Raw genomic sequence first — 26,573 nt, forward strand, 5'->3', positions numbered from 1 at the left:
CCCGGCACCGATCTGGTCGCAGGTCCCGGTCTCGTTCCCGGTACCAGTATGGCTCCCAGTACCGATCCCCGGTGTCGTGCAGAGCAAGATCAACTAGAGAGGGAGATTCTTCCCAGGGCTTTTCTGCACCTCCTTGGCCATCTCGACACACATCTGTGTCATCTCATGTGGACAGTGCTTCCTATGCACAGGACTGTGACTCAGATGTGCCCAAACAAGTCTTCCAGGAGACCCAGGCCCAAGATCAAGGCCCCCATCAGTGGTCATTCTGGACACCTTGGGCATATCACCAAGCCCAAGGTGTGCCTCCAGTGCCTTCTCGCTCTGTACCATCGGAGCACCGGGTGCCGGAGGCGACTGTCAGTCGCCCCCCTCCTACCGGTACAGAGGAAGCTCCCGTTCAGCCAGCAGACTCCCAGATCCCACCGGAGCCTGACGTCGCCCAAGAACAGGAGCCCAAGCAGGACCTCTTCTCCCTGGCCTTTCCTCTTCCTCCTCCCTAGATGAGGCAGTGGCGGGGACATCCTCCTCGGGCCCTCAGGTCAATTGGAGGAGGGCCCGATCAGGACCTCCTGAGACGGGTGGCACTGAATATGAGTCTTCAGGTGGAGGAGGTCCCAGAGATAGAGGATCCTGTGGTGGATATTCTGTCGGCTGACGCCCCCACAAGAGTGGCCTTGCCATTCATCCGCACGATCCAGGCTAACGCTGATACCATCTGGCAGTCTCCAGCCTCTATTCTGCCCACTGCCAGGGGAGTTGAGCGGAAGTACATGGTACCCTCTAAGGGGTACGAGTACCTATACATGCACCCTCCTCCCTGCTCCCTCGTTGTACAGTCAGTCAACGAGAGGGAGCACCATGGCCAGCAAGCTCCGGCTCCAAAATCAAAGGAGGCGAGGCGCATGGACTTACTGGGCCACAAGGTATACTCTGCTGGGGCCATCCAACTCAGGGTGGCAAACCAGCAAGCCCTGCTGAGCCGCTACAACTATAACACCTGGGCGGCGGTGGGCAAGTTTACGGAGTTAGTTCCTCAAGACTCCCGCCAAGAGTTTTCTGCCCTCTTGGAGGAGGGGAAGAAAGTGGCGAAAGCTTCTCTCCAGGCCTCGCTGGACGCAGCCAACTCCGCAGCCAGGACTCTGGCTTCGAGAGTCGCCATGAGGCGCATATCGTGGCTTCAGGTGTCAAGCCTCCCGCCTGAGTTACAACACACCATACAGGACTTGCCCTTCGATGGTCAAGGCATATTTTCTGAAAAGACTGACCCTAGGCTGCAACGCCTAAAGGACAACAGGGTCATCATGCGCTCGCTTTCCGTCCCCAGCCTCACCGCCCTTACCCCCCGCCAAGGCCGAGACAGGACTTTGGCAGAAGGTGTGTCCGAGGCAGTCGCAGACGGCAGTCTGGACCCCAAGCGGGCCAAAATCAGGGTCCCTCCAAACCACCAGTGGGACCAAAGCCAAACTTTTGAAGGCGCGCCCGAGGACGGCGTACCAGTCGCTTCCCAGGATCCTTTCCCTCCCTTTTTCAACTGCCTCTCCTTTTTCCTCCCTGCGTGGACCCAACTAACTTCGGATTGTTGGGTCCTACGCATGGTAGAATTTGGGTACCACCTCCAGTTTATTTCGCCCCTCCCTCCCACCCCTCATCCTCGTCCCTCTTCAGGGACCCCTCTCATGAGCAATTCCTCTTGCAAGAGGTGCGGTCGCTCCTCGCAAAGGACTCGAGGGGCAAGGGGTTCTGTTCCTGCTATTTCCTAATCCCCAAGGCGAAGGAAGGTCTCAGACCTATCCTAGACCTGTGAGGACTCAACAATTTCATGATAAAGTTGAAGTTCTGCATGGTATCCCTGAGGACCATCATCCCGTCCTTGGATCCCGGAGACTGGTATGCCACCCTCGATATGAAGGATGCGTATTTTCACATTGCCATTTACCCTCCACACAGACAGTACCTCCGGTTTGTGGCCAACCGTCAACATTTCCAGTTTACGGTCGTTCCCTTTGGCCTCTCTACAGCCCCAAGAGTGTATACAAAGTGCATGGCTGTAGTCGCCGCCTCCCTCCATCGCCGTCGGATACACGTCTTTCCGTATCTCGACGATTGGCTCATTTGAGGGACCTCCGAGACCCAAGTCACCTGTCGTGTGGGCATCGTCAAGGACCTATTCAAGCGTCTAGGCCTGATGATCAATATAGAGAAATCCACTCTGGTTCCCACGCAGAGAATAGAATTCACTGAGGCCATCCTGGACTCCAATCTCGCCAGGGCCTGCTTACCACAGCTTCGTTTTCAGGCAATGGTATCAATTATACAAGGCCTGCAAAACTTCCCGACAACTTCCGCTCACACGTTTCTCGGCCTACTAGGTCACATGGCGGCATGCACGTTCGTGACCAAACACTCCAGACTGCGGCTCCGTCCCCTTCAAACTTGGCTATCCTCGGTATACCACCCGGGCAGAGACAGTCTAGACACAATCGTCACGATCCCCCCGAGCATCCTAGGCTCCCTAGACTGGTGGTTGACGCTCTCCCTGGTATGCGCAGGGATGCCATTCCATCCGCCTCAGCCTTCAATGACCCTGACAACGGACGCGTCATCTCTAGGCTGGGGTGCCCACCTCGGGCATCTCCTCACTCAAGGCCTTTGGTCAGCTCGGGAGCTGGGCTTGCACATCAATGTGCGGGAGCTGAGAGCAGTCCGCCTCGCATGCCAGGTGTTTCAAGAGCATTTACAAGGCCGTTGTGTCTCAGTGTTCACGGACAACACAACGGCTATGTTTTACATAAACAAATGGGGGAGCGTGTTCCTCCCCCCTTTGTCAGGAAGCTATCCAGCTCTGGGACTTCTGCATAGCCCACTTGATAGACCTGGTGGCGTCTTTTCTCCCGGGGGTTCGGAACACTCTGGCAGATCACCTCAGCAGATCCTTCCTGTCTCACGAGTGGTCGATTCATCCATGTTATCCAGGTCGTCGATGTTATCCATTCTGTTTTCCGGAAGTGGGGCTTTCCCCGCATAGACCTCTTCGCTTCATAGAATCATAGAATCTCAGGGTTGGTAGGGACCTCAGGAGGTCATTTAGTCCAACCCCCTGCTCAAAGCAGGACCAAACCCAACTAAATCATCCCAGCCAGGGCTTTGTCAAGCCTGACCTTAAAAACCTCTAAGGAAGGAGATTCCACCACCTCCCTAGGTAACCCATTCCAGTTCTTCACCACCCTACTAGTGAAAAAGTTTTTCCTAATGTCCAACCTAAACCTCCCCCTCTGCAACTTGAGACCATGACTCCTTGTTCTGTCATCTTCTACCACTGAGAACAGTCTAGATCCATCCTCTTTGGAACCCCCTTTCAGGTAGTTGAAAGCAGCTATCAAATCCCCCCTCATTCTTCTCTTCTGCAGGCTAAACAATCTCAGTTCCCTCAGCCTCTCCTCATAAGTCATGTGCTCCAGCCCCCTAATCATTTTTGTTGTCCTCCTCTGGACTCTCTCCAATTTATCCACATCCTTCTTGTAGTGTGGGGCCCAAAACTGGACACAGTACTCCAAATGAGGCCTCACCAGTGCTGAATAGAGGGGAATGATCACATTCCTCGATCTGCTGGAAATGCCCCTACTTATACAACCCAAAATGCCATTAGCCTTCTTGGCAACAAGGGCACACTGTTGACTCATATTCAGCTTTTCGTCCACCGTAATCCCTAGGTCCTTTTCTGCAGAACTGCTACCCAGCCATTCAGTCCCTAGTCTGTAGCAGTGCATGGGATTCTTCCGTCCTAAGTGCAGGACTCTGCACTTGTCCTTGTTGAACCTCATCATATTTCTTTTGGCCCAATCCTCTAATTTGTCTAGGTCCCTCTGTATCCTATCCCTACCCTCCAGCATATCAACCACTCCTCCCAGTTTAGTGTCATCTGCAAACTTGCTAAGGGTGCAGTCCACACCATCCTCCAGATCGTTAATGAAGATATTGAACAAAGCCGGCCCCAGCACCGACCCTTGAGGCACTCCACTTGATACCGGCTGCCAACTAGACATGGAACCATTGATCACTACCCGTTGAGCCCGACCATCTAGCCAGTTTTCTATCCACCTTACCGTCCATTCATCCAGCCCATACTTCTTTAACTTGCTGGCAAGAATACTGTGGGAGACTGTATCAAAAGCTTTGCTAAAGTCCAGAAATAGCACATCCACTGCTTTCCCCTCATCCACAGAGCCGGTTATCTCATCATAGAAGGCAATTAGGTTAGTCAGGCATGACTTATCCTTGGTGAATCCATGCTGACTGTTCTGATCACTTTCCCCTCCTTTAAGTGGTTCAGAATTGATTCCTTGAGGACCTGTTCCATGATTTTTCCAGGGACTGAGGTGAGACTGACTGGCCTGTAGTTCCCTGGATCTTCCGTCTTCCCTCTTTTAAAGATGGGCACTACATTAGGTTTTTTCCAGTCATCCGGGACCTCCCCTGATCGCCATGATTTTTCAAAGATAATGGCCAATGGCTCTGCAATCTCATCGGCCAACTCCTTTAGCACCCTCAGATGCAGCGCATCCGGCCCCATGGACTTGTGCTCGTCCAGCTTTTCTAAATAGTCCTGAACTACTTCTTTCTCCACAGAGAGCTGGTCACCTCCTCCCCATACCATGCTGCAGAGTGCAGCTGTCTGGGAGCTGACCTTGTCTGTGAAGACAGAGGCAAAAAAAGCATTGAGTACACTAGCTTTCTCCACATCCTCTGTCACTAGGTTCCCTCCCTCATTCAGCAAGGGGCCCACACTTTCCTTGACTTTCTTCTTGTTGCTAACATACCTGAAGAAACCCTTCTTGTTACTCCTAACATCTCCGGCTAGCTGCAACTCCAAGTGTGATTTGGCCTTCCTAATTTCACTCCTGCATGCCTGAGCAATACTTTTATACCCCTCCCTGGTTATTTGTCCAATCTTCCACTTCTTGTAAGCTGTTTTTTTGTGTTTAAGACGAGCAAGGATTTCACTGTTAAGCCAAGCTGGTCGCCTGCCATATTTACTTTTCTTCCTACACATCGGGATGGTTTGTTCCTGCAACCTCAATAAGGATTCTTTAAAATACAGCCAGCTTTCCTCGACTCCTTTCCCCGTCATGTTATTCTCCCAGGGGACCTTGCCTATCAGTTCCCTGAGGGAGTCGAAGTCTGCTTTTCTGAAGTCCAGGGTCTCTGTTCTACTGCTCTCCTTTCTTCCTTGTGTCAGGATCCTGAACTCAACCATCTCATGGTCACTGCCTCCCAGGTTCCCATCCACTATTGCTTCCTCTACTATTTCTTCCCTGTTTGTGAGTAGCAGGTCAAGAAGAGCTTTTCCCCTAGTTGGTTCCTCCAGCACTTGCACCAGGAAATTGTCCCCTACACTTTCCAGAAACTTCCTGGATTGTCTGTGCACTGCTGTATTGCTCTCCCAGCAGATATCGGGGTGATTAAAGTCACCCATGAGAACCAGGGCCTGTGATCTAGCAACTTCTGTTAGTTGCTGGAAGAAAGCCTCGTCCCTCTGGTCTGGTGATCTGTAGCAGACTCCCACCACGACATTACCCTTGTTGTTCATACTTCTAAATTTAATCCAGAGACTCTCAGGTTTTTCTGCAGTTTCATACTGGAGCTCTGAGCTGTCATACTGCTCTCTTACATACAACGCAACTCCCCCACCTTTTCTGCCCTGCCTATCCTTCCTGAACACAAGTGGTCGATTCATCCATGTTATCCAGGTCGTGGATGTTATCCATTCTGTTTTCCGGAAGTGGGGCTTTCCCCGCATAGACCTCTTCGCTTCCCGCGAGAACAGGAAATGCCAGACGTTCTGCTCCTTCCAAGGTCTCTCCCCGGGATCGATCTCGGACGCATTTCTACTGCCATGGACGACCCATCTGCTTTACGCCTTCCCACCATTCCTGCTGGTTCACAGGGTCCTGCTCAAGCTCCGCAGGGACAGAGCCCACCTGATCATGATCGCTCCAGAGTGGCCGAGGCAGCACTGATACACCATGTTGCTCGACCTGTCGATAGCCAACCCAGTCCCCCTACCTCTTTACCCGGACCTTATAACTCAGGACCACGGCAGACTTCACCACCCAGAGCTGCAGTCTCTTCACTTCACAACATGGTTGCTGCATGTTTGAGCCAGTCCGAGTTACGTTGCTCGGCCTTGGTGCAACAGGTGCTCTTGGGTAGTAGGAAACCTTCCACTAGGTTAACACATCTGGCTAAGTGGAAGCGTTTCTCCCGCTGGTGCGACCAACATGATGTTATTCCCACCGAGGTATCGGTCCCTACCATCTTGGACAACCTCTGGTTCCTCAAACAGCAGGGCCTAGCGGTATCATCATTGAAGGTACACTTGGCGGCCATCTCTACCTTCCACCCAGGGGAGAGTGAACGCTCCGTATTCTCTCACCCTATGGTTTCTAGGTTCCTCAAGGGCTTGGAGCGTTTATATCCCCCAAGTACGCCGCCCTGCCCCAACTTGGGACCTCAACCTAGTTCTAACCAAACTTATGACTGCCCCTTTCGAGCCGCTAGCGACCTGCTCGCTGCTGTACCTGTCCTGGAAGACAGCTTTCCTCGTAGCCATTACATCGGCGAGACGAGTTTCTGAGCTTTGGGCTCTCACAGTGGATCCACCATAAACCGTGTTTCACAAGGACAAGGTACAGCTGTGACCACATCCGGCCTTCCTACCTAAAGTGGTATCGGCATTTCATATCAACCAGGATATCTTCCTTCCAGTCTTCTTCCCGAAGCCACACTCATCATGTCGGGAGCAGCAACTGCACTCCCTAGATGTCTGTAGGGCGCTCGCATTTTATATTGAGCGAACAAAGCCCTTTCGTAAAACACCCCAACTCTTCGTCGCAGTGGCAGACCCAATGAAGGGCCGACCTGTCTCCTCCCAGAGGATTTCATCTTGGGTGACATCGTGCATCCGCACCTGCTATGACTTTGGCTCATTTTCCGATGAGCCACCTTACCGCACATACCACCAGGGCTCAGGCTTCATCTGCCGCCTTCCTGGCTCATGTACCCATCCAGTAGATATGTCGGGCAGCTACCTGGTCCTTCGTCCACACCTTTGCCTCACATTACGCATTGGTTCAACAGTCTAGAGATGATGCAACATTTGGCTCAGCTGTTTTGTATTCTGCAACATCTCACTCCAACCCCACTGCCTAGATAAGGCTTGGGAATCACCTAATTGGAATCGATATGAGCAAGCACTCGAAGAAGAAAAGACGGTTACTCACCTTTGTAACTGTTGTTCTTCGAGATGTGTTGCTCATATCCATTCCAAACCCGCCCTCCTTTCCCTCCGTCGGAGTAGCTGGCAAGAAGGAACTGAAGGGCCGTTGGGTCGGCAGGGGTATATATCCGGCGCCATGGCGGCGCCACTCTATGGGGCGACCCAGCCAACCCACCGAGTGTTGCTAGGGTAGAAATCTTCCGATGAACGTGCACGCGGTGCGTGCACACCTAATTGGAATCGATATGAGCAACACATCTCGAAGAACAACAGTTACAAAGATGAGTAACTGTCTTTTATGGTCTTAATTATTTTTTTCTTCCAGTGTAATATGCTGAATACTCATCTTACTTTAGTTATTGGGAGAATTCAGTCCACATTTAATCAGTACACAACTTACTACAAGTATCATAGAAGTGTAGGTCTGGAAGGGACTTCAGAGTCCTCAAATCCAGCCTCTTGCCCTGGGGTAGAACCAAGTAAACCTAGACCATCCCTGACAGGTGTTTGTCCAACCTGTTCTTAAAAACCTCAATGATGGGGATTCCACAAACTCCCTTGGAAGCCTATTTCAGAATTTAACTACCCTTACAGTTAGAAAGATTTTCCTAATTTCTAATCTAAATCTCCTTTCCTGAAGATTAAGCTCATTACTGTTTGTTCTACCTCCAATTGACAAGGAGAACAATTTATCACTGTCTTCTTTATAATGACCCTTAACATATTTGAAGACTGTTATTAGGTCCCCACTCAGTCTTCTTTTCTCAGGACTAAACTTGTCCAATTTTTTAACTTTTCCTCATAATTCAGGTTTTCTAAAACTTCTGTCAGTTTTGTTGCTGTCCTCTGGACTCTCCATTTTATCCACATGTTTCTCGAAGTGGTGCCCAGAATTGGACACAATATTGCAGCTGAGGCCCCACTATCACCAAGTAGAATGGGATGATTACCACCCCCTGTCTTACATACAGCGTTCCTGCTAATAGATCCTAGAACAATATTTACCTTTGTTGCTGCTCATCACATTATTCACTCACATTCAATTTGTGATCTTCTATAACCCCCAGATCCTTTTCAGCACTACCACCACCTTGCCAGTTATTCCCCATTTTGTAGTTGTGCATTAATTTTTTTTCTTTCTAGCTGGGAATGGACGAAGGGATGGATCACTTGATGATTGCCTATTCTGTTAATTCCCTCTGAAGCACCTGGCATTGGCCACTGTCAGATGACAGGATACTGGGATAGATGGACCTTTGGTCTGACCCAGTCTGGCCATTCTTATGTCCTCCTCTAGTTCTCAAAGATAATTGCTAACAGTTCTGAGATTGCTTCAGCTAGTTCCTTAAATAGCCTAGGATGAATTTCATCAGGCCTTGGAGTTGTGTGCAAGTTTGTCACAGAGGTAATCTAATTGATGTTAGATAGGGTGTCAGTTGTATTATGTGAGGGAATCCTATTGGTTAATCCCTGATGCAGGATTTATCAGATTAAATATGCTTAACAAAACAAAAATTACATAAATAGTTATCAGAATAAAAAAACACACTCCGTTTCTATAGGAGCGTTTACAGTTTTTGCTACATGGAGGAAGAAGTAAAATGCTTTATAAATACTCCAGCAGCAGACATCCACCCTTTCAAAAAAATATGTTCATGTTCTGCTAGCTCTAGCTGTAATTCTGTTATTGTAAGATGTCCGTAGAGCTGCCACCTGAAATGACAGCACACAGCCACTAATCCATAAATTTAAAAGGCAAGACTGAAAATAAAGTCCATTATGCATTCATGTTATACTATTTTCCTGGTAAATTAAATATTTTAGTTAATTTAATATTTATTTATTTTGGTGTAAGTTACTTAAATTTACTTTAAATAAACAATTTTTTTAAAACTAGAGCTTTTACTTTGTGGCTTTACTTTGTGTATTGTAGATTGTTAAAGTATTGAGATGCAAGTATTTAAAATAATTGTAGTACAGATACACATTGTAACATTACACGGTGTATAGGTATCTTTGTGTATAATTGTAAAGATATAATTACATGTTCATGCACGCAGTATAATGCCTTAATTTTATATTGAGAAAATTAAGGATGTCCTAGTTGCAAAGTCAAATAAACCAACTGTTTTTTTCTAATCAAAACAATATGTTGAGACTAATACACAATTAAACCTATGCGATCCTGCTACTTGATTGCACAGGCAACTCTGCTTAAATAATACTAGTATTATCACTAACACTATATGCAAAAAACTAGTTTTTACTCTGATTATTCTTGAACATTGATTGGCTAGTATGGCTAGTTTTTGGATTTACCTTGTTAAAACTCAGGCAGTGATGTTCTATAAACTTGAGCTGTGTCATTTGTTACGTCTGTCATTTGTCACTTTCCATATGGGTTTGTGTCTAACAGCACAGAGTTAAAACTTAATTACCTCTGAAACATTTAATTCCAATTCAATTTTCTTTCCTAAGCAAGTTTGTTAAATGGGACAGTGTGTTAAATGTGTATTCTTCTGAGCTGTTCTCTTCAACAGGATTTTCTTAGAGATGAGTCTATGGGGTAGAGAGAATATTTAGTCATCATAACCCCAATCTAACTATTTCAGCTGTCGGTCCTTTCATACTGACATGGGTGGTATTTTTCTAGCTTCCACATCTTACACAAAATAGATTGCTTATTAAATGCATTAGGTGATTCTGTCGCAACTTGTGTGAACTCTGTTAACCTATCAGGTACTAAAAACAACGTGTAGGTTATTCAACAAACTCAAATATAGGCAGTCTTGGTAAGTGAATAGAATTTTACAACCAGCAATGTCAATAAAAGAGTTAATGTATGGTATGCTGGGGGCAGAAGTTGTAAAGCACTGTTACAAACAAAAAATGAAAGAAGATTGAGGAAGACTCTGCCTTAAGCTCCAATTTTAGATACAAAATTGTGTGTCTTGAGTGTGACAGTCTTCTTTAATTTTATGAAGTAGACAGAATAACCACAGGCTTTCTATAAGACTCAGAGCACTTTTAGTGTAGTCTAAATCTAGATACAGTGTTTTCCTCTTTAGAAGGAAATTCCTCAAACCTACAGAAATTGCAAGTGGTGCATGTGGCGATCTCTGGTTTTCAATAGAGTTGAATGTAGAGTACAAAAGTCTACAATGGTTCTTGAAAATCTGCAACACTTCAGGCCAAAATATGTAAAAAGGATAAAAGTTCAGAGGCAACTTTTAATTTAATTAAATGATGAGGAAAACATCTGTAGTTCTGCATCATCAGAATTTTCTGGAAGAATTCCAGAACCACAGGCCATTAATTTAACTTGTTCAAAATGCATCCACATACAGTGAGGATGTAGGAAAACCAGAAAAGGAAAAAGGCAAAATGAGGTACTCGTACTCAGGTTGATGTTTGGTCCACTGAAGAACTAAAACTTATAGTAGTCTGTTGGCTACAAATAAACTGCAGCCAACATCTTAACACAATCCTGAATATGTTATGCATCCTTTTGAGTCAATGTCTGGCAATATAATTTATTGGACACACAAAGATCCTTCAGTCCTGTCTCTTCACATAGTAGAAAAGCATCAGAGAAGGCTAGTCTGATTTGAGGTTAGAGCGGCACAGAATCTTTAGATTGTAGTGAAATCTTTACCCAGTAGGCCAAATGGACTGCAGCTGTAATATGGGAGTGGGATCTGTGCCTGAAGAATAATCTACATGTCACTGTTTTGTTTATACATTGTCACACAGGTGTAGCAGATTAATCCTTTTATTTATAAGGACGTCTAGATAGAAAACTCTTTGCGTGCATGCTATAATCCTCCTCCCATCCCTTTTCCCTATTTTTCCAAGTATAGTATTATTTTTGTGATAGTTGTTGTTTTGCTTATATGTTTGTTTTCTTTTGGCAAATTTATACAGGAACTTAACGTACGTCAGGTGACATTGTCTACTGATAAAGATAAGTACGGAATCCGTCTAAGAGCGGAACCAGATCATATGGTGCTCGGGAAGCGTCTGAAAGGTGCCTTTAAAGCTGTTATGACAGCCATCAAGGAGCTGAAGAGTGAGCAGCTGGAAGAATTCCAAAAGACAGGTGCATAGTGGGACTGTATGCATTGATCAGCAGTTGATGGTCATGATCTTGGAAAGAAGAGCCAAAGGATTTCAGGCCTCTCAGGCTCAAGCCATCGCTTTTAGTTTACATTTATAATAATCAGTTTAACACATTTTTTGGGGAAAAAAAAACACCAAATAAAAACAAACCATAAATACATTGTTACATCAAAATGCAAGAGATTTTAAAGGCCCAACCCCCAGCTAACATTCCAGGCAAACTAGTGAACTTTCTAAGTGAATAAAAGGAAGCTGCGAATTGATACCTTGAACCTACTTGTCTAGAGTAGAAACAAATGGCTTTATGTGCTTAATATACACGATGCTTCTATGTACTATGGTGAAAAGTATTATGTAGAACAGAGTAGACTGATAGATTCTTGTATAGAGTACAAGAACCGGATTGTTCCATGACTCTTAAATTCGTATATGAAGTAAACATCTAGCTGAAACTTTTTTTTAAGTATTTGTTTAATAGTTTCCGGTGGGTGGGATTTTTCCAAACATCTTTACTCTGTCTTGTTTGTTTAACTTTTATTCAGCTTTAATAATAGACAGCTATTGATTCCAAATGGTCTGCACCTGTGGTGGTGCTTGAGCTTAAATTCTGCTGCTTGTAGTGACTTTACTTTGGAAAGTCTACATTTGGAGTTGTTTTAGTGTTCCTGAGAATTGCTTAGTAATGTTGGCCAGCAGTGCTGGACTTCAAATAACATAGCTCAGGATTTCTATCAATTTAGTTGCTTATAATCAGAGTTTACCTGTATTAACATGATGAGGAAACTGTCTTCCTGTTGAAAGAAATGTCACAATGTGATATATTTCTTATATTTGAAGTTTGATATTAAATGTATACTTAGTTCAAGAATCAGAGGGGTAGCCGTGTTAGTCTGGATCTGTAAAAGCAGCAAAGAATCCTGTGGCACCTTATAGACTAATAGACGTTTTGCAGCATGAGCTTTTGTGGGTGAATACCCACTTCGTCGGATGCAAGTCAAGAGTTAACTGTAGGATGCTCACTGACATGACTAAGAGAGAAAGTCTTTGAAATAAGCTAGTGTAAATAATTGTCTTATTAATTATATAGGTACCATTGTTGTGGAAGGCCATGAATTACATGAGGAGGATCTCCGTCTCATGTACACCTTCGATCAGGTCATGGGCGCATCTGCCCAGTATGAGGCACATTCTGATGCTCAGGTATTAATTGTAGTAATTATTTCTCTGCTTTAAGCAAAGTGTTTCCCTAGAAAGTAAGTATTTAAATATTTAAGTGAAGTAATTGTAGCACAGTGAGTGATTGCACTAGCCGTTCACTTCAGGATACTTAGGTTCAAATCATATTTAGTACACAACTAGAAATGAGTGCTGTCATCTTAACCTAGTTATTACCAGACACTCATCTATGTCAGTAGAAATGCCAGTACTCAGGATAGCTCACTCTCCTCTAGCAGTATTGACTGTTCGTTTGCAACAGGAATAACAGCAGGTAAAGGCTGATCTTTGTCACTAAAGAAGCTGTGACTTTGAATCCATATGTGGAACTGATCTGTTGAACATGAACACACCTTATTAAATCTGTCTCCTCACCATAACCAACCTTAAGTGAACAGCATTATAAAAATGTAACGGTGTATATTAATGCAATAACTGGTGTGTTTTACTAATGCTTCTGCTGTGCATTCTTTCAGGTTTTAGTTCTCCTAGATGTCACCCCAGATCAATCCATGGTTGACGAAGGAGTTGCTCGTGAAGTGATTAATCGCATCCAAAAACTTCGCAAAAAGGTTAGTAAGTGATGGAATGTGATATCATTTTGAAAAATCAGTTTTATATATTATACCGAGGATGTTAAAGTTTCCAAATTGATTTAAAGTTCAGCTCCATGTACTTTAATATTGCATGGTTAGCTGTAGAAATGTTCGCAGCCTACAGGTCAAGACATAAGTGGAAATAAGCTATGTTGGTCACTCCTTCTTGGTCTCATAGCAGCTGGCAGTCTAACCAGACCTCATATTGCTTGCATGCCTACATCATTTATAGTGAAGATGCATCTTCCAGAAGTGGAGCAAATACAGCTTATGCCAAATCTTCTGATTTCTTTCCCCACCCACTAGCATCAATTCATTCTTATCTGGTTTGAACCTCAGCCTGCTAACCCTCATCCATGCCCCCGTTTCTACCAGACAGTGAGTGTGAGATCTCTGCCCCAGTTTGGGTGAGTTAGACTGCATCAGCTGGGTCAGTGACAGGGAGATGAGCTGGCTGTGATCATCATACTTGAAGACACCACAACTTGTATGTCTTCATTCACACAAGGAAATGTGTTTTTTACCAAAATGTGCAAGGAAATGTCTGACAACATTGTGTTGACAGAGGTATTTTGCCGACTTATTTCTCTCTTCCTGGTTGCATGAAACATTGTTTTTGGCCTAGTTTCCCAAACCACAGCCCTGTCTACGTTAAGGCAGTTTGAACCAGTATAACTATGTTAATATAATTAGCGTGGTGCCACGCCCCTAAGGTATATGCACTGTCTCCACTCAATGGAAACTCCACTTTGCACCAATGTACATTAGGCATATGCATCAGTGTGACTACCCTGGTTCAGATTTTCTTAATGTGGACAGGACCTATAGTACTGTATAGCTCATGCAAGAAAATATAATGGCTTCAAAATCCACAAGTAAAAACTAATAACTCCACAGCCATTGTGGCCAGATTGTACACATATCTACACCGACTCCCATTTGGAGTCTTGCCTGAGTGTAGGATTGAGATTCTGTTATTCATGGGATAGGTTCTGGGGAATCAATCTGTCTGATATGTTTAGAGTTAATTCTTTAGAGAGCATCCATAAATATTGACACACTGATATCAGTGATGGTACATAATAAAAATAGGAAAGAATACAGGCAAGAAAATTACCCTTTAACAGAAGCTATTGCAAAAGGTAAATTTACTATCAGAATGATCTAGGGTCATACATTCTTCCCATCTGGTCACTAAACCCCATATTTATATATATATAAAATCTCCATTATAACTGCCAATGCTTAAAAAAAATCCTAAAATTTCATTCCTGTTCCGTTCGTGAAAGTCTGGTGGTTTTTCCTAATGAATTATTTAGAAATATCCTAAGCTTTCAAAATACATATTGCAGTATGATGTAGCAAGAGTGGTACTGTTCAGAGGCTTGGGGAGTTTGAGTCCCCACCCCAACAAATTGTAACTCATAATTCATGTGAGGTACTGGTCCGAAACACTGATGTGCATCCAGCACTATGTGTGCAGGTTACTGCCAAATGTTTTAAGATATCTATATATAAATTTCAGTGCTTGATTGTGACAGCTGCAGAATCACTCAGAGTTTAACTTGTTAAAAGCTTTGGTCTGAGACGAACATGTTATTTTAATCCTATCTGAATTATTTAGCATCATGAAGAACTGAATATCTATAAACTAGTTCATTTGATTCAGAAACATACTGTGTTTGTTTGTATTCATTCAGTTGACTGGAAGGATACTTTCTGTTTCTGTCAAAAGAATACCCTTCTTTTCAGTTTTCAAGAAAAACTTTTAGTCCATATTAACAGAAATATGACTGATATTTTTCTAAAATACTTTTAAAAAAGTTTTAACTTGCATGTTTCTTACAGAAGTTTGTATATGTACGTATAAACTTGCTGAACTGAAATTCTGGATTTTTGTTTCAGCGCAATCTAGTTCCTACAGATGAGATTACTGTATATTATAGATCACATCCTGAAGGTGACTACCTGGATTCTGTTGTTAAGGAGCATACAGATTTCATTTTTGCAACAATAAAAGCTGCCCTGAAGCCATACCCTGTGCCTACTTCAAGAGAAGTGCTCATTCAAGAGAAAACCCAAGTAAGAATGATACATTGAGCTACATGCTTGAAAGTATTTTTTGTTCAGATTAAACTGAATGATACATTGCACTATAGATGATGGCCTACATGTTGACATTACGTGTTCATTTTATCAGTTGGGTGTAACCATTTCAGACCTGCAGATTGCCGTAGCTAGCATTTTAAGTACAAAATATCAAGGGGCTCTGCTTGGGTGTTCAGTATCTTTGAAAATCCGGCCACTTAGGGTGTATCTACACTACAGTAAAACATCTCTAGCTGGCTGTGTCGGCTGACTTGGGCTGTGGGTCTAAAATTGCAGTGCAGATGTTTGGGCTCAGGCTCCAGAGCTGTGAATGAAAACTGGGTAATAATGATTTCTTCAGGCCTTATAGAGGATCTTATGCAACAGTACTCTACTTTAACTGAAGTTACCCAAACAGTTCAGTTTAAACAAAACACTGGATTAGCTCTGATTTTAAATAAAAGTTTATTCAACTACAGAGAGAGAGTTTAAGGGAGTACAAGTATAAGACATTAAAGTTGGAAATGATTACAAGAGAAATAAAAGAAAAAACACTTTCTGGTAGTTAAAATTTAACAAGCTAGACTTTGTTCAAGAAAAAATCCTTACAACAGGTTCCCAGCAGCACTGTGTGACCAAATTCTCAAGTCAGGAACTTCCCAAAAGTTAAAGGGTTGGTTCCTTTATCTTCTTAAATGAGAGCGAGAGAGCAAGCTTGGGTGTTTTTACCCCTCGCTTTTATAGTTCAGTCACCCTTTGAAATGCATTTTCCTGAGAGTTACCCCTAGACAAAGTTCCTTCCTGATGTGAGGACAGAGATGGAGTCTCATGAAAGAGGTTCCATGTTGTTGCTTACTAAAATGCAGATCGATCTGTTCCTGGCCCCCTTCATTACCAAAGAATGGCCACTTGACAAGTGATTGCTAATCAACTTTGACACTTGGCTAGAGGCATCAGCTTGTCCTTTGTCTTTGAGAAACCAGTTTACCCCCTCTCCAGACTTGTCTGGTAAACACATTATGGTCATAATTTCAGCTTATGTTCATAACTCTTAATGCATATTTTGTATATACATTACACAAAAATATTGATGATCTATGTGGTGTTAGTTTTTAAATGATACCTCACTAGAGGTTTTTTGCACAAATATATTATAATAGAGTGTGAATCCAGGGGTGCTTTCAGTCACAAATACCCTTTTTAAAGGGCTGTATTTTGCCCTTGCATGTGTGATAAAGATGGTATTACATTAAAATCAAGTCTAATTTTTATTAAGATTCTCTATAAGGCTTGAAAAAAGCATTTTAACCCAGTTTTTAATGATAGTTTTGGAGTTTAGCCTTGCATGATAAGACAGAGCAGGAATTTGGAATCTTTTGCTAGGTGGCTTACATTTTTCAGCACCAAAGTCGAGCTGCTTCCTTTGCTTTAGTAGATATTTGGCCTCCTTGGACCTAACCTTTATCTCACTATTCTGCTCAGAATGTGCTTGTGTGTCACATTAAACAAGAGTGATAAGCCCACATGATGGAAGAGTCTAGACATAAAATAACTTACTGATTTGCTCTGCAGAATGATTTATGCCCTGGAATATCTACCTCTTCGTTTTCAGATATTCCGTGAATCATTTTTGACCCTGTACTGATACTGTCATAGGTTTTCTCCCCCACTTGGAGCTTTTGGGTTCCAAGATGGGGACCTGCATGAGCTCCTCTAAACTAATCCTAGACTAGATCTGGTCTTGCTGCCACCAGTTACGTTTAAAGTGGATAACACACTGCCTGTTCCCCCAAAACTCTCCCTGGGGAACACAGATTCAATCTCCCTGAATCTCAATACAAAGGGAAGCAGCCCACTTCCCCCCTCCCTCTCTCTCCTAGCCTACTCCGGAGAGAGACACACCAATTCAACTCCGTGAATCAAACCCAGGAGGAACTCACTCTTGCCCCCTCCCCTTCCCCTGAATTTCCACAAGAGAAGGAATTAACCAAGTCCAAAGAAAAGAAAAGAATTTATTAAAAGAACAAAAAGAAAGTACACTATCTCTGTAATACCAGGATGGAACAATACACAGAGTCTAACCTATAAACCTGGAGAGAATTCCCCCTCCCCCTTTCTTTCTCAGTAAAAGCAAAATAACAGCAATAGAAATAAAGAGATTCCTTCAGCAAAACACACAATTGCAAATGTAGAAATAAACTTATAATACTAGTACGCCTTTCTTTCTTTAATAAAATCTTTTCTTTTTAGAACTTGATTGATTTCTTCCCTTGTTTGGATTTTCAAGGGAAGCGGAGGGGGAAAAGTGAATCCCTCTTTGTTTGATTCAAGGAGTTTGAATCAAGGTATTTTTCCCAAGGACAAGGGGGAGGGGGAAGAAGGGGAAGGGGAAAAGTGAATCCCTCTTTGTTTGATTCAAGGAATTTGAATCCAGGTATCTCTCCTAAGTACTAGGAGAGGGGAGGAGGGAAATGGATTATTTCCCTTTGGGTTGAGATTCAAGGTGTTTGGATCTGTGTTCCCCAGGGGAAGTTTTTGGGGGAACAGGCAGTGTGTTATCCACTTTAAACGTAACTGGTGGCAGCAGGACCAGATCTAGACTAGGATTAGTTTAGAGGAGCTCATGCAGGTCCCCATCTTGGAACCCAAAAAGCTCCAAGTGGGGGAGAAAACCTATGACAGATACAAAGGACATATTTGTTCTCATGAATGAACTTGTAATGTCAGAAGAGTTTCAAACAAGGCGATCTCTTGTCTTTGTTCAACATAGTTAGTTGTCTCTTGACAAAGGCATTGGGAAATATTTGACTGAAAATTAGAGAACATGCTGATGTAAGAGTTGGTGAGAACACAGTAAAAGACTGAGAACTGGCAAGTAGTTTGTCATATTCCTGTTAGATATTTGCTTGTTTGTGATGAATATGGAGCTAGATGCTGCTTGACTGGAGATGTGACCTTAGAAAGTTGAGTCCAAATCTGAGCGCAAACACTGTAGAATGTAGGACAGCTAGAAATAGTGAATTTAGTGTGAATGAAATTGTATTCTTAGTAGACTATGTGCAGATGGTTTGTGAAAATGGGATGAATGAGGCACATTATTCTAAAATGCTTTCCATAAGAGCTGATTTTCAAGGCCTCATGGATAGTCCATCTATTTGCTCAGGCTTTTGCCTGAGGGTATGATTGTGGGGCACATTTGTATTTACGGCACAACTGCAATGTTGAGTACTGTATTTAGTTTAATATTGGTCAACTTATTTTGTTGACTTTTGTGCATGTGTGAATATGAAAAACCAGAGAAACTTACCTATCCATCTAAAGAAGAAAAGATGTATCGTAGATTATCTAAGGATGAGCACGAGAGTAGTTTTCAATTTTCTCTATCTATGTGATGTTGAGAGCTGATCCTGGCAGAAAGTGCTGGTTTCTTTGTAGCTGTACTGTGTTGAACATGTTCTGCAGATAGCAGAAAGAACAGTCAGCTATTTTGAAATTAACAGCTAGTTAGTTAGAGAGCACATATGACATGGTTATGTTGGGTAGGGCTCGTCATGTGAAGATGATGAAAATATATCAGACTAAAAAAACTGAAGAATTGTAGCAGAGAGAAAATTTTTATATGGGAAAAATTGAGTGACTATTGCAAATGGTGAATGGGCCAATGGAAGCACACACAAAAATCTTGATCTTTGTTGAACTGAGTTTTGACAACTGTTGTTGACTTAAAATATACAGGCATTGTAGGTCACTCATAAACATTGGCTAAGAATTGATGCAAGTTTCAAATTGATTCACTGAAAAAGCTATTTCATAGTAAACATTTAAAAAATGCAAACTTTTTAATAAAAGAAAATATCAGAGTAATAAACAGACAATCTTTAACAAATGAAGCACAGTGAAGTTAATCTGTTTTTAATTTCCCTAGATGTATGGATGTTCTATATATTTAAGTTGTTAGTCTGTGTTTGGTTACCATTTAAATTAGGGCTGTCAAGCGATTAAAAAAATTAATTGTGTGATCTTTTTAAGTGCACGATTGATCTTTTTAAGCATGTGATTAAATAATAATAGAATACCATTTATTTAAATATTTTTGGATGTTTTCTACATTTTCAAATATATTGATTTCAGTTACAACACAGAATACAAGGTGTACAGTGCTCACTTTATATTTATTTTTTATTACAAATATTTGCACTGTGAAAAATACTATTTCTTCTGTTTTTTAATTCACCTCATACAAGTACTGTAGTACAATCTCTTTATCATGAAAGTTGAACTTAGAAATATAGAAACAATGTAAAATTTTAGCGCCTACAAGTCCACTCAGTCCTACTTCTTGTTCAGAGAAACAAGTTTGTTTACATTTGCAGAAGATAATGCTGCCTGCTTCTTGTTTACAGTGTCACCTGAAAGTGAGAACAGGCGTTTGCATGGCACTGTTGTAGCTGGCATCGCAAGATATTTACATGCCAGATGTGCTAAAGGTTTACATGTCCCTTGATGCTTCACCTTCCTTTCCAGAGGACATGTGTCCATGCTGATGATGGTTCTGCTCGATAACAAGCCAAAGCAGAGCGGACCAACACACGTTCATTTTCATTATCTGAGTCAGCTGCCACCGGGAGATGGTTGGTTTTCTTTTTTGGTGGTTTGGGGTCTGTAGTTTCTGCATCAGAGTTTTGCTCTTTTAAGACTTCTGAAAGCATGCTCCACATCTCATCCCTCTCAGATTTTTGGAAGGCACTTCAGGACGCCTGTTCTCACTTTCAGGTGACATTGTAATTAAGAATGGGCAGCATTATCTCCCATAAATGTAAACAAACTTGTTTCTCTTAGTGATTGGCTGAACAAGAAGTAGGACTTTTAACATAGTACTGTGCCATATTTGCACCTTTTTTAAATCTGTTGCTGCCTGATTGTGTACTTCTGGTTCCAAGTTTGCTGTGTGGTTGACCAGTCAGAGTTTGTAACTCTGGTGTTCATAACTCTTAAGTTCTACTGTGTTTGCATTTTGCTGTAGCTGTTTGGTCCTCTGAACTGTCAAATATCAGTAACTACTTTAAAAAAAAAAAGTTGAAATCCTTTCATTGTAGAATGTGACCTTAAGGGGCATGGTGGTTATAGATGCATGTTTAGTTTCGGTTTCACATTTTAAAAGTTACTGTATATTAGAAAAAGTAATGCCAAAGTCTTCATGATATTTTGGGGTTACAACTCATAATTTCTGAAAAAATGAGTTGTTTTTTTAAAGTAGTAAATGTTGGCTTCCTTTTATGTTGGTTTTTCAGTTTGAGCCTTGCTGCATTTTACATTGAGCAGAAAAATCCAGCTTCTAGCTAAATTTAATGATTTTCTTCACACGAGGAGCATACCCACTGACATAGTTCTGTGTGTGGAATTCTCATTATAGTCTCTGGAAGATTTTAAGGGGGAGGAAAAGTAGCTTAATTTCACTTAATTTTTTTTTTTAAAACCATGCTGCTCAACACTGAAAATTAAATAATCTCATGTGAATTCCAATGAAAACTAATTGCGAAGAGAATTTAAAAATTGATAACACTCCAATGCTTTCTCTTTAGTTTAGATTTTGAACTCCAATCACAGTAATGATTTTATTTAGAGAAAAAAATATGGCTCCAATCTAGTCCCCATTAACATTGTGAAGTTTCCTGCTTCTGGAGTACACGGTGGTAAGGAGAGGTTGGAGACCTTTTATAAATTAAAGAGAAATTGTTAGCTGTGCCCTAAATGAAAGAGTACCTTGGCATTCGTTGCATGTTAAAGCTTTTACTGTAGATGTGCACAACTGTATAGTACCTTTCTTTTCACAAGTTACTGTTCTGTGTGTGTGTGTGTAAATTCTGTTACACAAACTTCTACCTACCACAACCTGTATTCAGCAATATTTTCAAATGTAGTTTTCTGCACAATATATACCCCTAATTTATACTTATATTTTTGTGCATACAGCAGTTAAGTGGATCAATACAGAGGTGTTAGCAAATCAGGTCCAATATGAATTTGAAACTGTTTTATACATAGCCTTTCTTGTGTGTTTGTTGAACTCACTAAGTGCTTTTCATGTCAACACTGATATAGAATAAGATTATATAATTTTAAAATGCTTTAAGTGGAAAAAGCAGATCAGTTTTAAAGAACAAGGTGCATATAGATCCCCAAAGCACCTGCAGATGAATTTAAAGCTAGCAGGTTGGTTTTTACCAAATTTATGAACACTTGAGTGCAATTTGTTGTTAAGCCAACAGTTTTGTATGAACTTGAACTTCTATGCAGACTCAAGATGAAATCAAGCTTAACCTCTTTTTGTTGAAAGTATTTTGTTTGAACTAACCTCATCCCTTCTCTGATGTTCACACTGATCGTTAGCTCTTTATGTAGGCCCTCAACCTCACATCTCATAGCAAGCTGTCTTCCAAAAGGCTTGTTCTAACAAATGGCAAAATTTAATATCCTTATTGTGGAAAATACTATGGGAAGGACAAGTACCTGATTCAGTGTATTGATTCTTTAATTGCTAATAGGAGAGAGCCGTCCTCAAGAGCTCCTCCTCCTGCTTTCATGACTGACAGCCTCTAGACTCAAAATGGACTAGAAGCCTTCCAGATGAATTTTGTTCCCTTCCTTGGGCCTCTAATCATCTAATCAAAATGTTCCTCCTCAAAACACATCCCTGTGCTTCTTATCAGAAAGGCAGTTAAGTTAGGTTCTCATACCTCCTATATTAGAACCCAGCTCTTTGAAAAGAGAAGCCATCACGTAAATGGTAGTTCCATGTTTGTCTCTATTTCCAGATTATATTTGTTTCCAAATAAAAGGATCTCTCCAGAGCATCCTCCATCAGCATGAATTTGAACACAGTCTGTGTTAAGAATTGAAAATTTCACCCAGCATGGCCTTGCTATAATTATGAGAACAGCATTGTTCACAATGATGAAAACAACCCCGGTTGCAATACCTTGGATGATAATCCATCCTTTCAATCCAATTTCCTCCCAGGAAGAATCTAAAAGGTAATAAAAGGTAATAATTGGAGATATACCAATCTCCTAGAGACCTTGAAGGGTCATTGAGTCCAGCCCCCTGCCTTCACTAGCAGGACCAATTTTTGCCCGAGATCCCTAAGTGGCCTCCTCAAGGATTGAACTCACAACCCTGGGTTTAGCAGGCCAATGCTCAAACCACTGAGCTATCCCTCCCCCTCTACTTCTTGGCCTTCCCGATCTAATAACTGGACAACTGCTTGTTTAGCCTTATCCACGTCATTTGTTATTTGGATAAGGTGGGTTTCCTTTCGGGATACCAATTGTTTTAATTGTAATCCCAGAGGGGCAATATGTACCAAAAATGTTGAGGTATGTGGGATAGTCAAATCCTGATAGGAGGGATCAGATTCAACAATAATTGTGTTTTCAAAGGGAGGAATAGGTGAAATTACTTGATTTCCCATTGAGGTAAACTGCTTCGGAGTAAAATAGAAGTTTGGATCTGTGACCTGACACTCCAAGGAGCCATATAGGAAACTTTCCTGGTTGGTTACTACGCAAAATTGGCCATTTTTGGCCAGCATAGGTCACCCTCTCTGTAGGTGTCTTCCATCTGGTTAGTTGGACCATACACTCTAACAATGATTGATTCTAGAGCTCTCCCTGCAGTCCACACAAGATAGTATTTGCCTCGAACACAGTACATCTGCAGATATACTGAGGCCCTTTTTTAGAGTAACAGGCCATCTGCGGAACTTTCCATGTTTGGGTTGCAGTGTGATAGACTACCAAGGGAGGCACATTGACACATTCCTTGTAGGTGCTGTCTTCGAGGTGATCTATCGACTGTACTGCAGCCAACTACTTATACACATCCTTGTCTGAGTCAAACACAGTTTAAGAGACTTTGAATGAAACATACAAGGATCGAGCTACAACACAATTTTGAGAAGATAAACAACTGTCTCGGTTGGGATGTGGTGTCTCAGACCCCATTTGTCTCATAATTCCAATGGATACATACGGACATGCATTCAAACATACAGATCTTTCCCCTTCAGGTCTTTCAAAACATTTAGGGCAATACCAATTTAATAATTGCTCATCTTTGATTAGATTGGGGATCCTTCCCAATTCTAGGGATTGTAATGCCTCAGTGATAACATAGTCCCCATATGCAGAACAAATAATTTCCTTTCGTAATGATTGGTCCTTTTGCTGATCATTATTATGAGCAATTAGTTGGTTAATTTTGGATTGAGTGTCATTGAATAGTTGTGCTATGTCATGCATGTTATAAATAGTAAAACGTTCCTCTTGTGATAGCCCTTTTATGCCTTGCAACATTGGATTCATTGCTTGATTAGCTTCCTCTTGTAACACATAATTTATGTGTTTGCGGATTTTCCAAACATCTATACGGTTCCACATTGACATCCCTGAACCAAATAGTCCTGATATGGATCCCAGAACTCCCAGCGGGTTTAAGCTACATTTTTGCCTGGAGTTATATGATTTTGTTTTATCATCTACCCCCAACATTAATACATCTTGTGCTTGTTGCTGATAAGTTACAATCTTATCCACAAGGAGTACTGAGAAAAAGGAAGCTACTTTGGTATGTTTGCAGTATTCAAACTCCCCTAGATGCTAGTTGGACAAGTTTAACACCACAGGAATATGAACAAATCAAACTTGATTAATTAATACACCAAACATGGGCATTGTGGTGAGACCACTGGCTGGTCCTGGGTTTGTTGCTGGACAAATCAATTTATCACCAATGGTGTTGTCATAGTCAATTATTGGGTTGTGGACCTTAAGTTAAGAAATACATATTGAATATGACTTTTGATCTCCCAGTTGAGTTTGAAATGTAGCTGTAAAACAGACTTCATGTAGCCCTTCATCTTCATCTTCTACTTTGTGTAAGGTTAGACTTCCTTGGTTACAGAGTTTTCACAATTAGCCTTGTGTTTCCAATCCCGATAGGGAATTCCATGTCTGAGGGATGTGGAATTGGTTAATGTGAAGATATAGGTGTTACATCCTCCCCGCTTTGAATCCTCATCTAATGGCTGATTTTATTATTCCAGCCACTTGATGGCAGAGATGTCATCCCTGTTAATTGATACTTAAGGGTGACTTCTTCCCCTCTAATTCCTGTAACATACTGGATTGGATGGTTGCTGAATTCAGGATGGAGATCCAAATTTACAATTTCTGGAAACTCATTTACGTGCGATGGTTGAACAATTAATTAGTACGGCTCTACCAAATGCAATTATTAGGCAATGGTTGGAGAATTGTACAAATTCCTGCTCTATATCTGTCGGACATATATGTGGGTACATTGTGTATTTTTAATATTGTATCATTAGTCCAGGAGGATAGTTTGGTCCGCCGTTTTATCCCTGTGACCAATATTCCCTGATTTTGTTTGTATTGCCAACTTATGATTACCTCATATCCTTTTGACTTTGAATCATGTGAAGGTGAAAATCTAGTCTCCTCTTTCCAACCCCAAACAATATTCATCATTGCATCAGCACTTAAGATGTTTACAAGATGTGGGAATGAGTCCGTAGAGCCATTTGCCAGCAAATTGGCATATAGCTTTAAAGTAAGTTCATTGCCTTGGTTGGTGATAATGGTTCGTTCAGTCTCTGGTGGTGGTGTGATACATTTCAAATGTTCAAACACCGGAGTGTGGAGGCGTCGTTGGGTAGTATGGTCCTGAGCAGTCTTAATTTCTGGCTTAGTCCTACCCTCAGGGCAAAGATGAATGAGTAGCAGATCAGAAATCTCAATGTCCATTTCATGACTGCAATCTTCTGAACTCTGATTACGGGGGGTTTTAGGAGATGATTCAGCTAGCTCCTGGGAAGCAAGCTGCTCCTGGGACCTAGATGATTGATACAGCTTTAACTGATTAGCATGGTAGATTTTATCGTTAGTACGCTTGCCTCCTGTTACTCTAATCTTGTACACTGCTGAACTGAGTTTATCGATGATTCAGAAAGGTCCAATCCACCTATTACACAGCCTACGCTCTGGTGCTTTGTAGGATAACAGTATTACTAGATCACTAACCTCCCAAGTATTCTCTCTTTGGGTTTTATTGAAGTAGGCCTTAGTCTTGGATTTTGATTTCCCCAATTTTGCGACTACCTGCAGATGGACCTGATTTAAATGTTCCTGCAGATTTTGTAGGTAGAATCCACACTCTGGCATTACCACTAGTGGGCAACCCAACTCCTGTCCTACAGTAAGACACGACGACTGATTAGCCAAATCAATAATGCGTTCCTGCCTATCTAGGAAATCAGACCCCAACAGATTACTTTTTGGGTCTGACAGTGTGAGCAACGCAAAGACATGGGTCTTGCGCAGGTGACCAATTTGTACTTCGATAGGTTTAGATAGCATGGCAATAACTTGGTAGTTTACAAATGTTGATAACGTCTTTGTTTTCCCAGATGCCAAAACAGAGGATCTAGGATCCTTCACATGAACGATACTGATGGCTGCTCTGGTATCTACAACAAAATTTAGGTGGTGGCCCCCTACCACTAAAGATACTGTGGGTCTTCCACTTGCGTCTCTTCCCAGAGAGGTTGTGACGCTCCTTGGGGCTGACTGGCATCATGTGGAGTAATCTATGGATAGATAGGCGGGTAGCCTTTATGCTCTTCCATCTCCAACTCATCAGGGGTAGCCAACCCTGCTTGAGACTATCAGGAGGAGGAGTTGAGTCCACAGAGGCCACTGGTTGGTTTAAAGGATTTGGACGTTGATCTCCCAACACCCACTTGTTCAGATGTGTCCGGAGTTCTCAGATATCCTGGCTGCACTGCCGTGAACATTGACACCATTGAGAGGTGGTCCTCCTGATGAGGCGGTGGTGATCTAGAGCCCTGAGGATAAGAAGAGTTCTACACAGCACCTGCAAAAAAAAAAAAAAAAAAAAGGAACATGATCTTGAGGCCCCCTTCGGGGTCCAAATGCAAACCCTTGTCGATTGTTTCATGAATTGTAATTATTGGCCCTGCGCTGAGATTGAGGGGACCTAGGATTCGTCTGGTTCTGCTCTTGAGGTGTCCTTGTAGGACCCTCAATCCTTACTATAGGAGTAGCCTGTGGCCCTTGTAGGGTTGCAACTGGGGCTCCACATTGACCTGATTTAGGGTTTCCCTGGATATGGCCCATGGCCAGCAAATCCATGGCCGCCTCCAGAGAGGTCCATCATGGATAAGCATGTTAACCATT

General features: G+C 42.2%; 1 protein-coding gene across 2 annotated transcripts in view; it reads left to right on the forward strand.

Annotated features, from left to right (window-relative positions):
• IARS1 (isoleucyl-tRNA synthetase 1) overlaps window positions 1-26,573 on the forward strand; it is a 202,719-nt gene that overhangs the window by 151,113 nt on the left and 25,033 nt on the right. For both annotated transcript variants that reach the window (XM_039481310.1, XM_039481309.1), the window contains exons 28-31: window positions 11,204-11,378; window positions 12,486-12,598; window positions 13,090-13,185; window positions 15,115-15,291. In XM_039481310.1, the coding sequence (XP_039337244.1) occupies window positions 11,204-11,378; window positions 12,486-12,598; window positions 13,090-13,185; window positions 15,115-15,291 (561 nt within the window). The remainder of the gene's footprint in view (window positions 1-11,203; window positions 11,379-12,485; window positions 12,599-13,089; window positions 13,186-15,114; window positions 15,292-26,573) is intronic.

Source organism: Mauremys reevesii, linkage group 7 (assembly GCF_016161935.1).
Source record: "Mauremys reevesii isolate NIE-2019 linkage group 7, ASM1616193v1, whole genome shotgun sequence".
In the NCBI taxonomy this organism is placed as follows: domain Eukaryota; kingdom Metazoa; phylum Chordata; order Testudines; family Geoemydidae; genus Mauremys; species Mauremys reevesii.